The sequence below is a fragment of the Syngnathus floridae genome, chromosome 3 (assembly GCF_059516105.1).
Source record: "Syngnathus floridae isolate MCC-2025c chromosome 3, RoL_Sflo_1.0, whole genome shotgun sequence".
NCBI classification, from domain to species: domain Eukaryota; kingdom Metazoa; phylum Chordata; class Actinopteri; order Syngnathiformes; family Syngnathidae; genus Syngnathus; species Syngnathus floridae.
In genome coordinates this window covers 5,636,969-5,654,959 of record NC_142415.1, presented here as the reverse complement: position 1 = coordinate 5,654,959, position 17,991 = coordinate 5,636,969, and the positions used below count along the sequence as shown (strand labels likewise).

The 17,991-nt window shown below is 38.6% G+C and overlaps 1 protein-coding gene across 6 annotated transcripts; it reads right to left on the bottom strand.

The window, feature by feature from the left end:
- Window positions 1–1,364: 1,364 nt before the first annotated feature.
- On the bottom strand, window positions 1,365–17,273 carry tipin (timeless interacting protein). Of its 6 annotated transcripts, none has more exons than XM_088370653.1 (9): window positions 13,654–13,897; window positions 9,384–9,475; window positions 5,466–5,571; window positions 5,256–5,349; window positions 4,163–4,238; window positions 3,958–4,089; window positions 3,827–3,881; window positions 3,543–3,758; window positions 1,365–2,396 (listed from the first exon to the last, which is right to left on the bottom strand). In XM_088370653.1, exons 2-9 carry the CDS (start codon window positions 9,447–9,449, stop codon window positions 2,167–2,169), a joined length of 975 nt encoding a protein of 324 aa, XP_088226779.1. In that variant the 5' UTR covers window positions 9,450–9,475; window positions 13,654–13,897; the 3' UTR covers window positions 1,365–2,166. The 6 variants fall into 6 exon arrangements, with proteins under 6 accessions (XP_088226779.1, XP_088226780.1, XP_088226782.1 ...); XM_088370654.1 differs by having other exon boundaries at window positions 3,967–4,089; XM_088370656.1 differs by lacking the exons at window positions 9,384–9,475; window positions 13,654–13,897 and adding an exon at window positions 17,154–17,273.
- Window positions 17,274–17,991: the final 718 nt, after the last annotated feature.

The following is a 17,991-nucleotide window of genomic DNA, read 5'->3' as shown; positions in this document are numbered from 1 at the left end:
TCCTGAACTCTCTTGTCAAGTCAAGTCAAGTCAAGTTTATTTGTATAGCTCTAAATCACAAACAGTCTCAAAGGGCTTCACATAGCCAAAATTGACAATTATTCTCAAAGCATCCCCTGATCTTAAGCTCCCAAAAGGGCAAGGAAAAACTTAAAAAAACCCTGCCAGGGGAAAATGAGAAACCTTGAGAAGGGACCACAGATGGTAGGATCCCCCTTTCAGGATCACCAGGTTGTAATGGATGCAGAGAGGGCACAAGTAATACATAATATGAAAATCAATGAAAAAATGGATGTCGGAGGTGCCCGCGACTGTCCTGGCAGTGTCTTCAAGGGGGTTGAGCTGCAGTTTCTTCATCTTGAATTGGTCCCCGAGAATCCAGCTAGCCGCTATCAGCTTTTGAGCCACCTAACAAAACAGAGCAGAGAGAACAAAACAAACTCCGGCCAAATCGGCCACTACAAGTTAGTTAAAGGCCATCTCATAGAAATGTGTCTTTAAACGTGTCTTAAATGTTTCTACTGAGGTAGTAGTTCTAATATCCATTGGTAGGGCATTCCAAAGCTCTGGAGCCCGAATAGAGAATGCTCTAGACCCTGCAGACATTTTCTTGGCCCTCGGTGTAACTAAAAGACTAGTGTTTTGCGAACGAAGGTTACGAGATGGAACATAAGGAACGACTAGGTCGACGAGATATGAAGGCGCTAAGCCATGCAGTGATTTATAGGTTAGTAGAAGAACTCTCTTCTCCCTTCTACGTAGCGTCCTGTACTTATTTATTGTTATTTATTATTCATCACTCTTATTTATTCATTGCTTGTGTTGTTTACTGGATAGTGGGAACGTAATTTCGATCTCTTTGTGTGTCTTGGCATGTGAAGAAGTTGACAATTAAGCAGACTTTGACTTTTGACTTTGATTAGCTAAGTGATTCTCACCCTAAATGAACCAAGGCACATATTTTAAGTGCGAAAAATCTCATGATACTACCAAATAAAAAGGTCACAAAAAGTGTGTACACATGTCAATTATATACTTTCTAACATCCAATAGATTGTTTATTCTTTTTGTCACTAAGTCGCTGGCATAGCTGGATAGGCAAAGATGCATTATTTGTTGTACATATATATATTTTTTAACTGTTTAGTGATCATTTCCTGTGGCTCACTTTAAGAGCTCCCACAGGACACTGGTTGAGATCACTGAGCTAAACAAACTTGACAGGATAAAAAAAAAAAAGTTGGTCATTTGAAATTGCTAACCAGTGGCACTATGTGCAATATTGCAACTAATTAATTAATTTTATTCATGTCAGGTTCAAAATCAGCAAAAGGATCAGCAGACAAAACCAGTGAGGCAGAATGTTGAGTCTTTTCTCGCGAGGAGTGCATCCAGACTTACAGCAGTCCGACTACACTAAAGATCTGTCACACCCCCCGCTCTTTTTATTTTGGGATGCCCTACCCACAATGTGAGACTAGCCCCTAACAGGTGGGGGGGAAAGCATGGCCTAGTCTCATGAGAAACAAAAAAGAGCGCAAGGACAAAATGCTATGTGAAACAAGTACTCACAAGACGTTATGAGAAACAAAAGAGCGCAAGGACAAAATGCTATGTGAAACAAGTAGTCACAGACAAGACGTCATGACAAAATGTTATGTGAAACAAGTAGTCACAGACAGGACGCCATGAGAAAGGAGTGCAAGGACAAAATGCCATGTCCAGACATCAACAAAATGGATTGAGCTATCAGCAGCTTTCTTGGATTCCCAGAGGTGTAGAAGGTCAGGAAGCTCCAGACAGCATCGTTTGACTTGTTGTGAACTGGTGGACGTCTGCAAGGCGAAACAGCAAGCATTCTGCGCAGTAATCTTATTAATAAGTACTCATTAGGGAACGCATGATAACATATATGTACAATTTATCTAACAATTCAGTTACACGCTTCTGAATATAGAAACTAGATATTTGCTTTTATTGTTATCTTTAAAGTAATTACAACTGATTTACATAATGAAACATCACTTTTAATTACAACATGTATGGTCTGTCTGCATAGATTGAAAGTGTCATGAGTGTTATATAAAAAAAATCTACCTATCTATATATATATATATATATATATATATATATATGTGCTAAATTGAGTAAAGTACTGAGCATTATTCAGCATTTATCTGCATCCTCACTACTGTTGCTGGCTGGAGGTGTTGGCTCTGTCACAACGTTCTTGCACAAAGAGAATGACTCAGAGGCCTTGATTGACAGCTGAGGGGGGCTGCTTCTTCCTGGCTCATCCTCGTTACAATCTTGTCCTTGGGAATAGTTGACAGCATGTTCTGCGGTGTTCACCGAGGGCTCGCCTGCTTGCAATGATGAGTCAAGTGGTTGAGAGTCTGAAGGATCACATATAAACATCATGACACATTATTCACATTTGTTTAATCTGTAGTCTCATTTTCAACCTTGTTCGAATGCCAGAATTTTCAGATATGAAAACAATTTAACAACTTAGAATTGTGACCTAAAACTGGTAGACTTCTAACACTTACCATATGTAGGCTAGGCTTACTCTATTTTCCACACCATAAGGTGCACTTAAAAGCCTTTAATTTTCTCAAAAAACGAAGGTGTGCCTTTTAATAAGGTGCGACTTTTGTGTGGTCCAAATTTTAAAATCTGTAAAGTTGTTTTGTGTGACTTCCGTAATATACAGGTGTAATATGAAGACCCGAGGAACCAATCAGAGGACATTACATTTTACATAGATTGTGGCGGTAAACCAATAAGGACTGTACGTAACATGTAGAGTACCTCCGCCGCCATTGATAAATAAATACTCTCATTTTTGCAAATCTGTAAAGTTGTTTTGTGTGGCTTCCACTACACAGATAGCTAATATACAGGCGTAATATGTAGTCCCGATGAACCAATCAGAGGATATTATTTTTAACGTAACTCGGGGCGGTAAACCAATCAGAGGATGTACGTAACACGTAGATTACATACCTCCGCCGCTATTGATAAATTAATACTATCGTTTGTGCAAAGCAAACAGCATTAGGAACGTCTAAAATGCCATAGACAACGAGACATGCTTACAAGGCACAATTAGAGCTTTCTGGAAAGCCAGGATCATTGCAGAAGAGATATGTGACGACGACGAGAAGAAACTTAGCATGTTTAATGGTGAACTTGCCCAACTGTTTAATTTGGATACAGAAGATGAGAACTTGGACGATTTGCGTATGAATATCAATTAATAATAATGTGAGTACAGAAGAGTACATGGTTAAACAGTAGAATAAAGTACAACCGAACTCACTGTCTTGCTCTCGTGACGTTTTTTTTGTTTACCTTGAGTCATGGCATGCATGCGCCCTATAATGCGGTGCACCCTATGTGTGGATTAAATACAAAATAGACCCCACAATTGAGTCTGCGCCTTTTAACCCGAAACGCCTTATGGTGCTGAAAATACGGTTGTTATTTTTTAATCTTTTCTTGATTTGTTTTAGGATCAATGTACAAGACATATTTACCCATTAGTTGCTGCTGGCGAGCCATCTTCCTCTCCAGGGCCCGCTGTCTGTTTAGCTCCATGTGTTGGCGCTGATCTTCTGTGAGAGAGGGGGCAGGCGGACCAGCAGGCCCTGGGGTAGAGTGGATTGGCCCCTGCGGATCGCTGGGGAACCTCTGACTGCTAAATGGATCGGAATCTTCCAAGATGTCGTGTTCAAGCGGAGCATCATCTTCACCTGAAAACAGAAAAATGCTATCTGAAACCAAGACTGTTTCACACAGGGGCATCCTTATAGGCGCTTACCGGTAAAATCTTTGTGTGTCAGTGGCATGTCCAACCGTATCCTTTTGAGACATGTCTGCAGAGAACCAACTTATCAGCCAACTACAAATGCTGCAAGTGTAGGAAACAAGATGGTTCAAGCATTCCTCCACCTGTCCTACCTGCACCTCCTTCTTGGCGCCCAGCTTCTCCACTCTGTCCATGAAATCTTCAAACTGAAGTTTGGGGTACAACCTGTGAGCCCAGTTCTCCATCTTCTGCATCAGCAGTCGCAGATCCTCCACCTGGATAGAGGAATACCACATGCATCATGAAGCTCACAACCTTTCTGTTCAGAGCTGCTATGTCTAGTCTTACCTCATGGCCTTTTCCTTTAAAATGGACATTGTCAAAAAGTGTACGCAGAGCTGGAAGTCCTTTTTCAGATATCAGCCTGATGAGAAAACATTTAACAATGAATCCTTTGTGACCAAGCAGTATGTCATAATTATGTAGTAGGAATATCTCGAGCCCGAAGAAAAAAGTCCTACAAAAAACTTTTTTATAAAAACATTTATTATAAAAAGATAACTTCATCCATCCATCCATCAATTTTATTTTTTTTTTATACTGCTTGTCTCCACAGGGGTTGCGGGCGTGCTGGAGCCTATCCCAGCAGTCAAAATGCGACACAACCATCCGCACTTGAACTCACGGGCAATTTGGAGTGCTCAATCGGCCTACCAAGCTTGTTTTTGGGTTGTGGGAGAAGCCCAGAGTGCCTGGAGAAAAACCATGTGGGCACGGGGAGAACATGCAAACTCCACAGAGGGAGGGTCAGAGGTGGAATCGAACCCACACCCTCCTTACTGTGAGGTGGACGTGCTCACCACTGTTACACCGTGCCGAAAACGTATCATTTGAAAGACAAAAGTATTTGGCAACTTAAGTGGTCTTTCAAAAATGTAATTAGTAAACTAGTAGTAAACTACCAGAGAACGTAATTATTGCATTACTTTTCCGAAGATCCTTAAAACGTGTCAAAGAACAACTGGGCAGTTGCATAGGCGTACCGATCTATTCATTTATTTTAACTTGATAATTAGTGGGCCTCACACCACAAACCACTGGAAATACTGTAGATCAAGCTCCAAACACGGTGCCCCCAAGGACCACATAGGTAGTCTGTGGGCTAGTTCTAAAAATAACTCACAAGTGATGGGACATTGTGATTTCTTAGAACTGTTAAAAAAAAAGTCATTTGAAAAGGCAAATGCTGCTTCTTGATATATCTTTTCATATTAATATTTGCTCCTGACCTCGTTAAATCACCGTTGATGATCACTGTGGGGAATCTTCAACATGATCTGTATCGGGGCCGTGCAAGGGGGGTATGGCCACAGGCTTATCACAGCCATTGGCACACGCTATACTTTAAAGTTCTTTCAAGTACATGAGGGGAAACAACAACCTCTGGGAGTCCAGCTTGGGCTGTGGTCTCCTAACTACTCTCCTTTTGGCCGCAGGAACCTCAGCAAGCTTGGACACCTCGGCAGCTTCCTCATCTGCAACAGCAACACAGAAATTGAGGATTTATCACTTAGGCAAGGGTGCATCTATTCTTTGTATAATTGTCACAAATTGAATACACATGAAAGGGAGCTTGCATGTTACTTCTCACCATTCCCAAAAGCGTCTCCTGGCTGGCCCGGGGACAGAGGCGGAGGGAGGGGAGAGAAAGTCTCGAAGCTATCGTTTCCAAGTGTTTTCACCATGATGTCTACCCCCTGTAGAAAAGTGTGTGTGAGCTACATTTTTTTTTCTAGTCAAAGTAATATTTTCCACCCCCACAAAAACCTTATTGTAAATGGCACTCTCTTTAAGATTACACATACAACAAAGTGAGCAGTTCTCATGGCTCTTCAAGCAAGGATGTTAGCATTAAAAACTAAATAACTGAAAAATAAATGAATAAAATCAGAAAATTAAAATGAAATTGCTTTAAAAAAGTACCGTAATTTCCGGACTATAAGTTGCGTTTTTTTCCATAGTTTGGGTGGGGGGGCGATTTATACTCAGGAGCGACTTATATATGTTTTTTTTCACAAATTTTTACTCGATCATTAAGACATCACTTAAAAGTATAGTTGACCACTTCCCATGTTATTTTTAGTATAGTTGATCACTTAATATGCTTTTATATCTTTATCTTGAACATATTCAAAACATAACAAATAGAGAAAACATCAAATAAAGCAATTGACACTTTAAAGCACCGTATCCAAGTTCACTGTCTGTTTGCTCCTCTTATATTTATTATTATTTATGTACTATTTATTAACTAATTTTAGTTTTTCTTAGATTTATCAATGTAAGATTTACCGTATTTTCCGGACTATAAGTCGCTCCGGAGTATAAGTCGCACCAGTCATAAAATGCCCCAAAAAGTGAAAAAAAAAAAACATGTATAAGTCGCTCCGGAGTATAAGTCGCATTTTGGGGGGTAATTTATTCGCCAAATCCTCACACCAAAAACAGTCATGAACGAGCAACAACAGGCTAAACGATAACAACAACAGGCTAAACAATAGGTATACTAACGTGAGAAACACAAACAAAGAGCTGAGAACGGGCCTGATGTAACATATAGAGTGATTAAGGACAACTATTACATGAATAACATGTTTATAAAACCATCGGTGTCACTCCAATTCATTAAATCCATCATTCATTCGATATGATAGCAACAGGTTAAATGATAGGTATGCTAACGTGACAAACACAAATGAGGAGCTGAGAACGGGCCTGACGTAACATATAGAGTGATTTAGGACAACCATTACATAAATAACATGTTTATAAAACCATCGGTGTCACTCCAATTCATTAAATCCATCGATCGTTCTTTGTCAACAATGGCTGCGCGCGGCTGAGGGCGCTTGCACTTCAAAATATTCCACAGGCTCATATAACGATAGATAAACTATATTTCAAATAACTATAATATGAGCAATAATATTATCAAACCATCCGTGCACTTTAAATCCATTAAATCCATCGATCAAATTCCTCGTCCTTTGTCAACATCGCCGCGCGTGCGCCCTGACGTCAGCCTTGTCTTTATTCCACAGATCTAGTATATAACTATATTGTAGCGTTAACAAAGTACAAGGATAGACGTGGGTTTGGTAAACGGCTCTTTATTCCACAAAACAAACTTCCAAGCGTGTGGCGGCGTGGACTTCCAGACACGAGAGCTCCATGGCAGAGGACCGGGCGTGCGTAATGGCCGTGTCCGAGCCCCATGCACCGTTCGCGGACAGCCACTCGGCCGAGCGCCGGCCCCCGACTCAGTAGAGTAGGACCGGGCGTGCGTAAAAGCCATAATAGTTTTTCAAACCTTCTATGTCACTCCAAATCCTTAATTCCTTTAAACTCTTTGTCCTCCGTGTCACTTAGAAATGATCACCGCTAATGATGCCGGTAGTCCTTACGTGGGTCGCGCCGCGCGGTGCCACTAACGTCACTTGAAATAGTAATCCATCGGTACATCACGGTTCTCCAAACTTTCTTTCTGCTGCTCGATTACTGTTTTCAGCTGCATATTTTACAATTTGAAGTTTGTAACTTGCAAAATATGACTTTCTTTTTGGTGCCATTTTTCGTAAGCCCACCCAGTTGATGAGTCACGGCCAACGGTGAAATTTTAAGCGCCCTCATCCAGTTTCGTCTGAAAATATAATGTTTTTTCAGATGTAGTTTTTTGTTTTGTTTATTTGGTTGTTTTATCAAAGACAAAGTCTGCTTTATTGTCAATTTTTTTTTCATATACCAAGACACACAAAGAGATTGAAATTACGTTCCCACTATCCCTCGGTGAGATAGTACACATATGCATACAAGCCACACAAAAAAACCCAAGAAGGCATAAACAATGAATAAATAAGAGTGTTGAATAAATGATAAATAAACAAATAATAATAAATAATAATAATAAATATAAGAGGAGCAAACAGACAGTGGACTTGGATATGGTGCTTTAAAGTGTTAATTGCTTTATTTGATGTTTTCTCTATTTTTTATGTTTTGAATATGTTCAAGATAAAGATATAAAAGCATGTTAAGTGATCAACTATACTAAAAATAACATGGGAAGTGGTCAACTATACTTTTAAGTGATGTCTTAATGATCAAGTAAAAATTTGTGAAAAAAAAACATAAGTCGCTCCTGAGTATAAGTCGCCCCCCCCCCACCCAAACTTTGGAAAAAAAACGCGACTTATAGTCCGGAAATTACGGTAATGGTACAGCATCCATGTTATGTGTTTGTGTTGTATACTGTATGGGTGGGAAGAGTTGGGGCGGGCAATAAGAATGGTACAGTATCCATGTAATGTGTTTGTGGATTTAGGGGTGGGCGATAAGAGTGGAAATGATGCATACACAGTGTTATCTGTATGTATTTCAGTATCTGTATGTATTTCAGTGTGTCACACACACACACGTATATGTATAGTATAAATAAAATATCCTGAATCCCGTTAAGTTATTGGAGTGGTTTGTAACATTTCAGAAAATAAGATAAAATTTAGACGAATGTTTTTTCCAACATAAAAGCAGATGTTTGCAAGTGTCGCGATTAACACAATCCTGCTTTCTACAGCAAGGAGAGAATATTTACTGTTGAGAGGCTGAACATTTTTACTATTTTAAGTCCAACGGTGACTCATTGATCAAAATCGTTCATTAATTTGAAGAATGATTAATCGATTCATTTTGACACCTTTACTGCGTACCGTTCTTTCTAGTACTGGTTCCACACTTAGAGAATGACTGGATATAAAGCTTGGGACTTGGTCACATGTAAAATATATGCGTACATTGTACAAATCCAATGTAGAAGAACACAAAACACTATCATCGCAACTATGGTAATTACAATACAAAACATTAACCAAGCTCTCACGGAAGCCACACTACGAAAACATACATACATGACTATCATTTTGAGTTGTAGTTTTTTAATCACAGCTGTTCCAGATATCTTGCTTATAGGAGGTTTGCAAGCTGTTGTTGGTTTGGCAGATCAGGCTGGTAATCCCTGCATGTGTGGTTCTGCAGATGCTACAGAATTCTCCAATGCCCTTGGACAATATGTGGGATTCAGACCAGTCCGTGGTTGAACCACGAGACTTAGGTTACTTCCCGTGCATCGGGTCAATCAAACAGGGCTGACTAGTCCTCTGGAATGCGGATCTGTAGGATCTCATTCAAGTATGGAGCAGGATCATGGCACACCATATTAAAAATGAGATCGAACAGTTTCTCAACATTATCTGAAAAGCAGAAAAGTTGAACAGTTTTGAAAATGTATTAACCCAGTAGTGTCACAGTTCTGCAGATTTCTCACTCATTGTTTGAATTATTGACAAGAATTGTATAAATAGACAATTTGTCTCTGTGCTATGAAGGCTACTTGAACACAATCATTAATAATTCTTTATTTTATTTTTATGACAGCAGTTCGATATTTTTTAAGGAGTGACCCACACACCAAATGTAAACAGCTTGAACTTGGGTAAGGTTGGCTCTGTTTTACCTGATTCAGGTGTGCATTGACCTTCCTTAAAAGCTGAAGTTGCTTGGGAGAAACCAGCCTTTTCATTGAAGTGCAATGCTGCCAAATAGAGTCTTAGGAAGACAACAAAAACATCATTAGACAAGATGAAAATTGTGATCACAAATGTCTTTGTGGCGATAAATACCGTGTTTACAAGTCGATAAATTCCGGAGTACAAGTCACACCAACCATAAAATACATAAAGTAGGAAAATACATATGTCGCACTGGAGTATAAGTCGCTTTTGGGGGAAATTTATTTGATAAAATCCAGCAGCAAGAATAGGTATGTCATCTTGAAAGGCAATTTAAAATAAAAATAGAAGAGGCAACAACAGGCTGAATAATTGTACGGTATGCTAACATTACCTGACACAAACAACGAACTGAGAACGTGCATCCTCTGTGTCACTTTTGAACAACTCTGCTAACTCCAGAGGAAGAAGATGCGGCGCTTCCTCTTCTACGTTGCTTACGTCAGACATCAACACAATTATCAACACAGACCTTGAGCAGCCTCTTGCGGTTTAGTGTGAAAATAACATGTGAAATGATATAATAATGTGTTAATAATTTCACACATAAATTGCTCCAGAGTATAAGTTACACCCCCGGCCAAACTATGACAAAAACTAACCCCGGAAAATACAACACATCTGCGTATACTGTATACTATATGTGCAAGTGAATCTCAATTTACAAGGTTGTAGAAAAGTATTCATTTCAATGTTTAAATTTGAGTGGAATCCAAAATGTTTTTCAGAAGACTATATGCTAACCAATTTCTGTTATAAAAATCATTTTGAATGTTTATTTTGTAATCTTAAACTTTCTTGACATAGTGAAATTGGGGATTTCAAATGTATTTTCAAAATAATAATAGAAACTAAACAGTTTACTCTATGTCAGTGGTTCTTAACCTTGTTGGAGGTACCGAACACCACCAGTTTCATATATGCATTCAACAAACCCCTCTTTAGAAGACAAAAACCTTTTTTTTTTCAAATTCAAGACGTAGATGTTTTTTACTGGTGCACAAAATGAGCCGTGCATGATCACCTTGTTCAAAGAACAAAACAAACACAATGCATGAACTCACAACAAATTACACACCTGCGAATCAGTGTGACTTCTGCTATTGCCTTTGCGAGACCAGTTCAGATATACGTCATCACGAATTTACACGATAAATCAGGTGTGTTTCGCCCTCCGCAGTGGAGGCTCTACCGAACCCCTGAGCCCGACTCACCAAACCCCTAGGGTTTGATCGAACTCAGGTTGAGAACCACTGCTCGAGACTGCCCTGCCTGCGCTCCTGGCAAGTTGTACTAACACTCAAAAATCTCTTTGCAGTCCACACTTATGCAAAACTAAATGTATAACCTTCAACAGAACCCTCCCACAAACAGATACATAGATTTTTCCCCCCCTCTTGATGGCTCTGCTGTTCAATTGGTCACATACTACAAACTGAGGAATCTGGTGTGACAGTTGGCTTGCCTTTGAGAAAAACGGTCTCTTCTCTTGGAAGTTAAAAGCAAATTAGGCTCTCTACCAAAATAAATCCTCACTAACACATTCTGCTAAATTGCACATAAAACCATCCTTCCATTCCTAGATTACAAAGATGTACTATACACAGTAGATCAGCTTCAAAACCGTTCTCCAAAAACTAGACACCATGCAGTATACCACAACACCATTTGCTTTTGTAAGGTTCACAACACTTTGCACCATTAACTGTACTTCCTGGTTAACGGGTAATCTTTTCACTCAAAACACATTCATTTGTTTAGGTTTAGCTGTAAAATACTCAAGGAACCATCATCCTGCATCTCCAATCTCTGCTCGCCATGCATACCATCACCCACACTGTCCATTCCAGCAGTTTTAATAACCCCTTCCCTCCAAAAATCCACACAACATTTAGTTAATTGTCTTCAATTTCTTTGCCACTAAAGACTGGAACACTTAGTAAAGTATTAAATAAAACTCATTCCTTCCAAAGTGCGTTAAAAGTTTAATGAGGGATACTGTGCATAATCCTGTTTTTAGCTTTGATGAAACCTTTATTTGGCATATGATTTATTATTTAAATATGTAACCTACTTGTACGTATTTGCTTTATTTTTGTTACTCAGATGTCTGCAGCCAGGTTGGCATTGCAAATGAGAATCAGTTTTCAACTGCCTTATTTGCATAAATAAAAGTAAAAAAAAAAAAAAAAGACCGCTAGTGTTTGTTCACTACCGTAATTTTCGGACTATAAGTCGCATTTTTTTTCATAGTTTGGGTGGGAGGGCGACTTATACTCAGAGCGACATATATATATACATATACTATACTAGTAAGTGATGTGTTAATGATCAAGTAAAAATTTGTGAAAAAAAACATATATATTAAGTGATGTGTTAATGATCAAGTAAAAATTTGTGAAATATATGTTTTTTTTCACAAATTTTTACTTGATCATTAACACATCACTTACAAGTATAGTTGACCACTCAACATGTTATTTTTAGTATAGTTGATCACTTCACATGCTTTTATATCTTTATCTTGAACATATTCAAAACATAAAAAATAGAGAAAAAAATCAAATAAAGCAATTAACACTTTAAAGCGCCATATCCAACTCCACTGTCTGCTGTATGCACACTTGCTTCATTTTTGCTCCTCTTATGTTTATTATGTTATTTGTTTATTTATTATTTATTCATCACTCTTATTTATTCATTGTTTGTGCCTTCTTGGGGTTTTTTTTGTGTTGTTTACTTGTATGCATATTGTGTACTATGTCTTGTCACCGTGGGATAGTGGGAACGTAATTTCGATCTCTTTGTGTGTCTTGGCATATGAAGAAATCGACAATAAAGCAGACTTTGACTTTGGTAAAACAACCAAATAAACAAAACAAAAAACTACATCTGGAAAAAAACCCATTTTCAGACGAAACTGGATGAGGGCGCTCTAAATGGGAAGGGCTTAGGAAAAATGGCACCAAAAAGAAACTCATATTTTGCAGGTAACAAACTTCAAGTTGTAAAATATGCAGCCGAAAACAGTAATCGAGCAGCAGAAAGAACGTTTGGAGAACCGTGATGTACCAAAGAATTACTGTAATTTGAATTTCAAGTGACGTCAGTGGCACGGCGCAGCGGTTGTTTACATAAAGGACAAACGTACCGGCATCATTAGCGGCTTTGTTTCTAAGTGACACGGAGGACGCAGAGATTGAAGGAATTAAGGATTTGGAGTGACATAGAAGGTTTGAAAAACTATTATGGTTTTTACGGACGCCCGGTCCTACTCTACTGAGCTCTCTTTCACTTCAGTTGATCGAAGTCGGGGGCCGGCGCTCAGCCGGGTAGCTGTCCGCGGACGGTGCATGGGGCTCGGACATGGCTTTTACGCACGTCCGGTCCTATTGTATGGAGCTCTCTTCCACATTGGTGGCTGGAAGTCCACGCCGCCACACGCTTGGAAGTTTGTTTTGTTAAATAAAGAGCCGTTTACCAAACCCACGTCTTTCCTTGTACTTTGTTAACGCTACAATATAGTTATATAGTAGATCTGTGGAATAACGACGAGGCTGACGTCAGGACGCACGCGCAGCGTTGTTGACAAAGGACGAGGAATTTGATCGGTGAATTTAATGATTTAAAGTGCACAGATGGTTTGATAATATTGCTTATATAATAGTTATTTGAAATATAATTTATATATCGTTATAAGGGCCTGTGGAATATTTTGAAGTGCAAGCACCGTCAGCCGCGCGCACCCATTGTTGACAAAGAACGATCGATGGATTTAATGAATTGAAGTGACACCGATGGTTTTATAAACGTGTTATTTATGTAATAGTTCTCTTTAATAACTATATGTTACGTCAGGCCCGTTCTCAGCTCTTTGTTTGTGTTTGTCATGTTAGCATACCTATCATTTAGCCTGTTATTGCTATCGTTTAGCCTGTTGTTGCTCATTCATGACTGTTTTTGGTGTGGGATTTTGTCGAATAAATTGCCCCCCAAAATGCGACTTATACTCCGGAGCGACTTATATATGTTTTTTTTCACTTTTTGGGGCATTTTATGGCTGGTGCGACTTATACTCCGGAGCGACTTATAGTCCGAAAATTACGGTACTTTATAGTGATGTCTCACGGCATTTTAAAACTGCAATACAAAATGGTAAACTCACAAATCACTCAAGGAGTGATTGCAAACACAGTCAAAGTCTTTATCCGTTACCTTTTTAAATTTGAAGAAAGATGAACCTGTAGTATACACGGCAGCTGAAAGCTGGAGGTTTCCCACAGGTGTGTCTCCAATTATTGATTGACTGTTCCATCGTCAGGAATATTGACAGTGAGGGCACTGCTGTTTTACAGAAAGGAATGTGCCTCTGCTTCTTGTCTTCACATCAGCAACCCGCCGACACACAGGGCACACCTCAAACAGCTCCAGTAGGCAACTTTCATGGACAATATATGATGCTATCTTATGAACAGGACCAGAAGATACAAGCCTATGAAAACAAAGTTTTGAAATGTGAAAAAATAATAACAATAATAAAAAAAAGAGTAACTGCTAGAGCTTGAATCAAGAAACAAAATAGTGACATTATAGTAAACCCACGTTGGATTGGCTTACTCAAAACTATGCCAGGGTCCTCATTGGTGGGATCCAGTGGGTCTTTCATGTCCATAGAAGAGCTGCCCTCTGATACGTGCTCCGCATCTTCCTCTAGTTTTAAGCGAGGTAGTTTACTTCTAGCTTCTATGCAGGACGGTGATTCAAGTGAGCTGTTGAAGGGTGCCTAAAAAAAGGGAAGAATAGATTAATTTATTCTAATGGTTCGAAGAGCATACTTTCGTCCTCGACATTAAAGAATTATTTTATTTTGTAACGGTGTGCGGCATTTTGTGGGAATTTTGACCCGTCTGTGGCTGTGCGCGTGAGTGGCTGAAAGAGGGTAGAGGTGAAGGATTTCTTCTTATCCCTGAGACTGAGATTGGGTCAGTTACCAATGTGGACATTTTGCACATCTAGGCTATATCATATGGTGCAATAAAGTGAAGTTCTGATTTTGTCAATAAACGTATTCCACAGGTTTATTATACCTTCTGTGTTTGAGACGAGCTCGGAATTGTTATTTCTGTCAATAATATATCACTGGCATGGATTAACAAAGATACATTTGTAATCATTACTTTTCCTCATTAGGTAATTTCCTGCGGCAGCGCTGATGAGCTCTCACAGCACATTAGATATTCAATATTTGTGTATATGCTCTTTTTATGTATGCCTTCATGCATTTTGAGAAGGAATCATTTGAGTGATGGCAGACCACAACTTTATGGCTTGTTGGCAACTTGGCAGTTTACGCTGCCTCTGTGGTCATGATTATCTTTGTAGTTATGCAGGTGATTATAATGATTGTTGACGTTTCCATTAGTCTGGACAAATTCACAAAAAGAGTAAATTGTAGATCGTAGACATAAACAATCTCAGCACACAAACATCATGTCAACAAACCTGTACTTTTGAAGTTCCGTTGGAGTGTTTGCATAGACAGCTGCGTGCCAACTCTGCGTGTGACCGTCCGTCTAGCAGGCCACATGACGTACCACAGCCGCCAGTGCAGACTTGGTAGTCTACACAACGACAGTAACTATTTTTGAATCTTTTTTCCATGTCAACATGGCTCTAATTATCAATCTCCAGAACTCATTCACACAAAGCATTTTATTGATTTGTTCCAAGCTTGTCAACCAAAAATGACTAGTATTAGGTATGCACAATAAATATCGGCCCTATAATTATCAGATAGTAGGAATCACGACATCCTACCTACAAATTCAAAACAAAAATATAGCTAATTTTTTTTCCCCCACAAAAGATGAAATTTGTCCTACGTATTGTTAGGCTATACAAATCATGTGTTCCATTAAACTGAACTCTCCTCCATTGAGTCTATATAACATTAAACCTATTTTCTCAATTTAATTATATAAAGTACCACAAGATTGATGAAATTACACTCACACATTACAAACTACTGTACCTGCATTAACATGAACAAATGATATGGTACCATTGACAAATGAATCCTTACGTCAAGTCTTAGCTAAGGTAAATGTCTGAAGTAGAGAAACATTTGTTTAAATACTTACAGTTCCCTCATCTGTGTCTTTCCCACGGACAGTTGCTATTGATCCATTTATGAACGGTCTCATCGCCAGTCCAGCTTTATACTGATCGAGGTTGCTAAAGCAGTCAAACGCAAAGTGGCTGGCACAGACAAGATTTTTGCTGACAAAAGGCCGGATGTTTCCATTGTAAATAAAATGAATCCACTTTTTCCTGAAGTCCTCTTTGGCTGGGAGGCACTGTAATGATGTGTGACGATCTAAGCATCTAACAACATGGCAGGTCTGTTTAGCTTTTTACTTCAAAATAAATAGTGATTCTATGTAGTCAGTCACTCGCCTGCGAGGGAAAATGGTGGATCTTCACTAAGGTAGCTGCCAAGTCATGGGTGGAGAAACTTGGTATGAGGGTGGTTTTATTTAAATAAGACCAGTTGTTACACACTGCAGGGCCAAAAACCTGAACACTAGCTTAATGATACTTTTGCTGACAAAATAACTGATAAAAAGGCAATGTAATTTGCATCTGTTTTCCAATGTTGAAAAAAAAAAAAAAAAATCACACAATGATGACTGGAGTCTGGGTTTACACCAGCAGTGTTTTACTAATACAGCATTCACTATGAGACGTAATTTCAAGTCATTGACTCACTAAAGACAGTTGAATAGCTATTTTATTTTTAGTTTGAATATTGTTCAAAGAATATAGCGAATAACCTTGAGTTAAATTTTTAATACTGTATTTATTTGTAATGGACAATTGGCAGGTTTCTAGGTTTGGAAGTGTAATCAAGTTATGGAACTCTTCAAAATCAAAATGCAATGGACAAAAAAATAATCGTGATCCTCCCACATTGTGGTCTCCAGATGTGCGTGACATCACGGGAAAAATTATTAATGAGCACATGTTTTGTCCCCTAGTTGCTCTTTGCAATGCAGAGAAACGTGATGACAAATGTTATATTCTTGCTTCCTTTTGTAATACATGACGGACATAATAGTTTCAGTTTAATTTAATTATGGGAATGTGGGTCATTCCATCTGTTTTAAAAGAAGTACGTAGCTACAAAGTAAATATAATAGTAAGATATCACATTAAATTGTAGCACTTGTGAAGTGACGAGAGATGAAATTGAAATAGAGATAACATTGATAACAATGTTCGAACAGTACAATATTACTCAATTCTAATGAAAATTTTACTAAATGAACAAAAAATAAAACAAAAACCCTTTCATAACGGATGCGCAGTAGTAGCTGGACGATGATTTGACACCACTTCCGCCCCAGCATTATGGCGGGAACCAACCCAGAATACGAATCAAAAGACTGAAACTATATTGCTGTTTATAAGACACTATGACTTCCATCTGTCAGTTTGTTCTGCTCTACTGTTCAAACTTACTTTGTTATCACAATACGACTCTTGAGAGTCAACACGCTAAATTTGTCAAACACCGTTACGTTCGAGTTAAACGCATGTTGAGGAAACCAAATATAGCGTTTTGGCAAGCATTCACTGAAACTAAAAGCATTCATCATAATATACACTTACATCACTCATATTCACAGCGCAAATTAGGTCAAGAAATTCCTTACCAATCAGCCAGTCCACTGAATTCAGCGAGTAACGCAAAGGAACACACGGACACTGCGGGTAACGACTTCTGGTACAAACATATTTTTCATAGATATGTATAGAAGCGGAATCGTACGTAGACATCACCGCCATGTTGGATGTGGAAAAAGCGGCACGAATGTTAACATACCTCGTTCATTTGCTAACTTGGAAATGTAGTTTCACAGTCAAAGTCCCCCGCTCCTTTATGCCATTAATTTACAAATAATATTTGCTGACTTTGTGTTAATAGGATTTTTTTGCACACGTGATTATCATTATACTGTAAGTCTGTAACTAAACTGTACATATATATTAAACCCAAGAAGCTTCAGCAAACGATGCTGATTTGACTACATGTTCATTGCACGTGTGCCTTAGGTGCTCCAGAATAAAAGGCCACTTTAAACTGCACAATTTAGTTATTTAGTGGGGTCTGTGTGCAACTTCAGCATTATATGCCATACCTCTGAGGTGAATGTTTTTTTGGGCAAAGAAAAATAGCTTACTAGCATACATTTAGGCCCGAGACAGTTTTGTTAATATTTGAGGAAAAGCAGGCATTTTGTGTCCATTGAAAAAGTAGATCATCGAGTTCTGCTCATGAATGAAGCAGAAACAGAGGTACTGTGTTTATAGTTTTGTTCAGTACGGGTATTCGTTATAGGCTTTGTATAAGTGATGGCAGTTCTTTCAGGTCATGACAAATAAAAACAATCAAACTATAGTGTCATCAAATTATATTTATATTAATTATATGATATCATATCACAACACACCACAGCAATCATATCACACCACATCAAGCACATTTCATCA